General features: G+C 39.2%; 1 protein-coding gene across 2 annotated transcripts; it reads right to left on the bottom strand.

Moving 5' to 3' along the window:
* Positions 1 to 1,526: 1,526 nt before the first annotated feature.
* Positions 1,527 to 6,068, bottom strand: PBDC1 (polysaccharide biosynthesis domain containing 1). 2 transcript variants are annotated; one of them, XM_041742037.1, is made up of 6 exons: positions 5,814 to 6,068; positions 5,657 to 5,722; positions 4,375 to 4,434; positions 3,748 to 3,888; positions 2,660 to 2,771; positions 1,527 to 2,344 (listed from the first exon to the last, which is right to left on the bottom strand). In XM_041742037.1, exons 1-6 carry the CDS (start codon positions 5,841 to 5,843, stop codon positions 2,091 to 2,093), a joined length of 663 nt encoding a protein of 220 aa, XP_041597971.1. In that variant the 5' UTR covers positions 5,844 to 6,068; the 3' UTR covers positions 1,527 to 2,090. The 2 variants fall into 2 exon arrangements, with proteins under 2 accessions (XP_041597971.1, XP_041597973.1); XM_041742039.1 differs by lacking the exon at positions 5,657 to 5,722 and having other exon boundaries at positions 5,791 to 5,922.
* Between the last annotated feature and the right edge of the window lie 537 nt (positions 6,069 to 6,605).

Raw genomic sequence — 6,605 nt, 5'->3', positions numbered from 1 at the left:
GGATTCCTGTCCTTACAGCGCTGCTGAAGTGTTCCATGTTCTTATTTCCCTCCCTTTTCCCAGTTTGTATTTCCTTGTTCTTGGACAGAGATGCTTCTTGCTTTAAAGTAGGCTTTTCAATGATTTATTTCTTTTCTCCATAAAATCAGAAGGAAGTAATTAAGACAGTTTTCTTGCTGGTTAATAACCTGGAAAAGGCCACCATAGGCAGAACTGTATATATAATCTTTATTCTTCCCCAGGTCCTCAGGCAACATGTATGGACACATGTTCATGGATATTTAAGAATGTAAAAGCTAGAGAAAGTCAATAAAGCAAAGTAGTTCTTGACTTTAAAGTCTGTCTAGTATAAAGTAACACTCTGCTACCCATTTAAAAGCATTTTTTATAAGATGAAAAGTCTAACAAATGTTTTAAATACTTTTAAGAATTAGCTGAAAAGAATCCATAGAGAAACCTATTTGCTTTCTGCACAATTGTTGCTGCTAGCTGTATGTCTAGTTCAGCTCTTGCCTAGAAAATAATTCATTAATTAAAAACTTAACTAATTAATTCATTCATTCATTCATTAATTCATTAATTAAAAACTTAAACAAGTTTTATTTTTCTTCTATGTCCCCTGGGGAAAAAAAGCCTCACTTCTCCCCCTTCTGTGCTCTGAAAGATCCTTTCTTGAATGATCGTGATGTGATTAGAGTTTTAAGACTATTTAATGTATGCACTATAAACACTGTGGCTTCTTCTAAATAGTTTTAGCAATCAAGGTCAGCACATCTACAGGGACATGCACAAACCTTTATACATATGTAAAGATAACTGAAACATGCACTCCTTAAAGTCATGAGATGAAAAGAAACCCCTCCATCTATAGAAAACCAACTAGTCTATTGTTGGAGTCTGACAAAATATCATTTAAAAATGTTCATTTTATGTTACTATGTGAATGTATGCTATTTTCCATAGTTTTATGAAAGGAATGTCACTCTACCAGGCTTTATATTTAATTATTAATTTCTGCTAGCTTTCAGGTAACAACTTGTATACCAGAAGAGAAGCAGGTACTAAGGAGGTCATTTCCTGCTCTTCTAATGTGAATTGGGCTACATTCACTACTCTGACAGGTTCAGGCCCCAGCTTTATCTCCATAGAGTATTCATCAAATATTTTGCCAGATATATCAAAGAAAATCAGAAAACTATACTTACTCAAATAGCAGGAGTCAATTCTTACATAGGAACTTCTAATCCCAAAACCATATACAACTTACAACAGGTTTGAGGAAAATTCACTATAGGAAACAATCATAAGCATTTAAAAAGAGATATAAATCATTTTATATAAGACATGACAAAGAGATCATATGCCTGAAAAAAATCTGAAGTGTCACATACTTTGAAATGTCTTTTAAAAGTCAATTATAGATGGGTAGCCCTGGTGGCGCAGCGGTTTAGTGCCGCCTGCAGCCCGGGGTGTGATCCTGGAGACCGGGGATCAAGTCCCACATCGGGCTTCCTGCATGGAGCCTGCTTCTTCCTCTGCCTGTGTCTCTGCCTCTCTCTCGCTCTCTCTGAATGAATAAATAAATCTTAAAAAAAAAAGTCAGTTATATAGTCATAAGAACCCAAAGAAATTTATTTATAAAATTTTCTTACTTGACCAGTGGTGAGAACCAAAAAACACTCAACTAAAACCCTACTAATAGTCTTTAAGCTGGTTCATACAAGAGAACAAGCAGAGTAGCTCTTGATTATTAGGCTATAGGTCTTTCAATTGCACAAGGACATACATTTATTTTTTTAAATATTCTATTTATTTATTCATGAGAGACACACACAGAGAGAGAGAGACAGAGACAGAGACAGAGACAGAGACATAGGCTGAGGGAGAAGCAGGCTCCCTGCAGGGAGCCCAATGCGGGACTCGATCCTAGAACCTTGGGATCACGCCCTGAGCCAAAGGCAGACACTCAACCACTGAGCCACCCAGGTGCCCTGGACATACATTTAACCACAGGGGTCTGTGCAAGTGGCATCATGGTATCTGTAGACTTAGCTGAGTCATAGTTTCCAGAGGGCTATTCCCTGTCTACTTTATATAGCTATTTTACTACTCTTGCGGATTTCTTTGTTGGCTTCTTTCTCTTTTTCTTCTCCTTTGTTGGTTTTTGCTTTTTCTCTTTCTCTGTTGGCTCCTTTCTCTTCTGCCTGTGCACTGTCAGCTCCCTTCCCTCTTCCATGGTTGCCTTCTTTCTCTTCTTCTTTGTCATGAACACTGGTGTAAACTGCTTTGTTATAGCCTTCCCGGTTCCGAGCAATTTCAATAGCAAGAAATTGTATCCTGGGGGCTGAAAGGTGAATAGAATTGATTATTGTCTTAGTCACAGTTACTTCTCTAAACCCACTGGAGATCTATTGACAAAGCTGAACTAACATCAAAGCATTCCAGTACAGTCATAAACTTCAGAGATATGGAATTCTAATCTTGTTAAATGAGGCTGAAAATACTTAACCATCTTATCTCACAGTTATTCAACAAACAGTAACATGACCTTTAAATATATAACAAATGATTCCCAAATTATTCACGTCACTAATTCATCAGTAAAACCAGATCCCTCACTCTCCTTATACAGAAACAATTCCAGAGGCAAGAATCTCACCAAAGATGGTGTTTTCCTCAGTGTAGCCCTGAGAACAATCCAGTCGCAGCAAAGTACCATAGTTGAAGTCTTCTACAATCCCGTCAAACTTCAGGCAGAATGGTCTCCACTTCTATAAAGGCAAAAAGATGCCTTAGCTGATAAATGCAGGAGGCTGGTAAAGTCATGCCAGGAGAAGGAACTCCACTTCCTCAGTAAGGAGGAAGTGAAAGAGTATGGTGAAAGAGACTAGGACTGAGTTGATTTCTACTTTCACTAGCATTGAGTGTCTATGTTATTTATTGTCTTTATACTTCCCAACATGAACAATATTTTAACTTGACAAAATATTTAAATCCTTGACTACAGAATTAAAATATGATTTCTTAAATATATTCTGTTTTGTTTTTAAGTTATTGGTTAACTCAGCCAAAAATAGTTATTCATCTCCACTGAAGCACAAAGGAGACAAAGGCAGCAGGAATCTGGCACAAAGATACAAAGTTAAAATTTAAGAAAGAAATCCATTCACTGGAGGTAATTTTCCAAAGATCAGTAAGAGTTAACGGTTAACAGTAACAGTGTTAAAAGTTTACATTTTTCATAAACCAAGGACCTACTCTCAGGGAAATACTTTCTCCACTGTAAGAATTGTAGCACACTGTAAAAGTATGATAATCAGGTCAGCAATGGGAAACATAAGATTTCCAATTATCCAAGGCCCATGATAATGTGAACTTAAATCCAGAGAATTTAATCACCTCTTCGTACACTATTTACTAATTATCCTTCCAAGCCTTCTGGCTAAACTACTGACAGAAGTAAATTTGTTCCTCTTCCCCTGAAAGGGCTGGATAGGAAAGGATGCAATGTCCAAGTCAAAAAAAAAGAAGAAAAAATAGATCCAATGAACATAAAAAACTTATAAACCAGAAAAACATTTATTTCATTTCATAATGTACTTATTAGTTGCTTATAATTACATAAAAGGCTGGTTCTTTACATATTTCATTAAAAATTAGTACTGAAAAAATTTTAAATGTATAAAAATATATTTACAATAAATAACTGTTGGTCAGATGTTAGGCAATATTTGAGAGAATTCTTACCTCTTTAGCGGACTCTGATTTGAGCTCTTCTGTATCCAACACATCTATCCTGAGTTTCTCAAAATTTTTCCGAAACTCAGAATAGATTTGGTCATCCACTTTGGTGAGTTTCAGGAACTGTGGGTCAACTGATGAAATCAGCTGCCAGACATAAGATAACATAGTCTCTAATTTACCACACTTCTATCCCCCCTTCCCCAGATAATCTTTATGGTTCTAAGGGCAGAAGAATTATTAGGAAGTACAGACAGATTAGGGTTCCAAGTGAAATTATGACATAGTTTTCAAGGGCCATAATATACTACAGTCCTTGCTACCAATTCACACCCTTGTAGTCCCAGTACTGGCTGGTTATTGCCCTCTGTGAATTGTTCATTCAGTTGTCAAACATTTACTAGTTGCCCACTATGGGCTACGAATCATTTTACTGGTTAGCATCAGAACACCAGGCAAAGAAGTACAACTCCCCATTGTCAAAACAAAATTCACTTCCACCTCCCCCTTATTCTCTTTGGGTAAAATCTCCAAAATGTATATGTTTAACTTGCTGAGAATAGTGATTAGTGAAGAACCACACGCTACAATTACATGTTTCATTCTCCTTAATAAGGAAGACAGACAACTCACCTTGTAGTAGACTTCAGCATGCTGCATTGCTTTCATGGCCCAAGCCATCTCGATATCAGGCTGCAAAAGAGTAAGGAATACCAGGTTAGAATCTCCCAATCCTGCTACTAGAGAACAAATTAAGGATGTCTGTGGATGTCTAGTTAATGTCAACACTGCCAAACTTGGTGTTACTGTCAATGGATAAAAACTGCTCTAATGGATTTGGAAAATATAAAACTTTTGTCCTTATGAAGGAAACTGCCTACCAAAAGAAGCTGCCTGCACAGTCTAATCAATGGCGTAAGCCACTGGCTCTTTTTCCAGCAGCTAGTGAAAGTGTGGGAGACTATATAAAGCAGTAGATAGACTGCCTTCTGAGGAATGAATTAAACCATTGTAAAACTGATACAGTATATTCACATATTATCACTGAGTTGTTGGAAGAACAAAGTAAGATAATGGAAGTGAAACACCCTTCACTTTCAATACTGTAATATAATCATCATTTGTGTTTATCAAATAGCCAATTCCCAATCCATTACACTTAAAATTAAATCAGTATTGTGAAGCAGGATAGGTTATAAGTAAGCCTTATCAAGTACCCACCACCTGTTCCACTTCAATCTCCCACTCCAGCTAGATGATGTATTTTCATTGACCTCAGCAAAGCCATTTGCATTTTTATCTCCTTGCCTTATACCATGTCATTTGTCCAATTAGAGACTGGATTGAGGATCCAGTTAGAGATTCACTTTCTCAGTGAAATCTTCCTCTACTTTCTCAGCTCTTAGAGGTTTCTTTTTTGGCTAAACTTTAGATCTTATACCCTAATGTAACATACATCAATCACATTTTTATTTGAGTGTTACTATTCTCATGTCCCTGTGTCTTGTCTCAAAAATATTATATGCTTTCTTCTTAAGGATCTAAACAAGACATACCATAATTCAGTGTCACTTTACTGCATAATACAATTACTCGGGAATCTTTAAAAAATACTAATTTCTGACATTCACTGCCCCCCCCCCAGATATTTTGATTTCATTGGTATATTTTGGGACCTGGACATTGGAAGATAAAAAAAGCTTCAGGTGGTTCTAGCGAGAAAAGTAGGGGAACTACTTCCACCTGCATTTATTCTGGGTTTGTGGACCAAAAAGGTTAGAATGCATGAAAAAGCACGGTTTCTGGAGGGCATGATGAGGGTTCACAGCTATCAGCGGGTTACGATTTCGTGGCAGGCCCTGCAGACACGCCAGGCTAGCTGGGTGTGCGGGAGCTGGGGGTGAGTCATACTCACATCATTGCCATAAGACTCGGCTGGGAGAGAAAGAGCATGTGCCACAGACACCAGTTCCCCGGGAACCTGCGAAGGGGGAAAGAAAGGGGAGAGAGGGATTTCAAAGCTCGACCCGACTTGACTTCCCCACTCACCCGACCCCAAAGCAGCGTCTCACCGGCTCAGCAGTTCCCCTAGTCGTCTCCATGTTGAGCCCCACAAAGCCAGCGCCAGTTTCCCGGAAATGACTATTTGCGCGCAGTGTATGCAGCCTGTTGGAAAAGGAAGGAGGGCCGGCAAGAGTGGCTCTCTTTCCGGCTGCGCTTGCGCGCAGCCTCCATCGCCTGGGGGCATTTGTCCTTGGCCCCTCCTCATCCGCCTTGCACGCACGCAGAAGTATTCCTTGCTGCGCAGACTGGCGGCATAGACTGGGATACTCCGGGCTTCACAGGTGGTTGAATGCTCATTAATATCGGTGGTGATCATGCGCAAAACCTGAGTTAAAGCTTTCGCGTGCCCACTGCGCTGAGTAACCAGCAGAGATTCGGATTCACACCCTCTATCTGTGCAAGCGGGCACTCCCCCCCCCCCAATACTCCCAAGTAGGGAGTGCATCACAAGCAAGCATGGTGTAAGGCAGTGGAGTGGAGGGATGAAGAATTTAGTCCCTGTTTTGAAAGAAATACATACAGTGAGATAGCACATAAAGTGTTCATCACTAAATACCGTAATGTACTATAGGAGCAGAAATAGAGGTTACATAAACTGAAACATGAAGGGTAACCAACAAAGCAGGCAAAGCAGGCAGGGAAGGACACTCCAGAGAGTGGGGAGTGCATGTGGAAAGGCACCTGGAGAACAAAACACCATGGGACCTTGAAGCAAATTAAAAAAAAAAAAAAAGCTGCAGTAGGGGTGTAGTCATTTATGATTTTGAGGGAAAAGTTAGGATTACTATCCTGAATATTAG

The sequence above is a fragment of the Vulpes lagopus genome, chromosome X (genome assembly GCF_018345385.1).
Source record: "Vulpes lagopus strain Blue_001 chromosome X, ASM1834538v1, whole genome shotgun sequence".
NCBI classification, from domain to species: Eukaryota; Metazoa; Chordata; class Mammalia; order Carnivora; family Canidae; genus Vulpes; species Vulpes lagopus.
This window is presented reverse-complemented; position numbering and strand designations above follow the sequence as displayed.

Bases quoted from the DNA above. Each gene is read 5' to 3' on its own strand.
- PBDC1 (XM_041742037.1), bottom strand. From the start codon at position 5,843: ATGGAGACGACTAGGGGAACTGCTGAGCCG. The intron at 5,723-5,813 runs GTGAGACGCTGC...CCCCCTTCGCAG, and splicing joins CTAGGGGAACTGCTGAGCCG to GTTCCCGGGGAACTGGTGTC. The intron at 4,435-5,656 runs GTGAGTATGACT...ACTCTTTTGCAG, and splicing joins CCGAGTCTTATGGCAATGAT to CCTGATATCGAGATGGCTTG.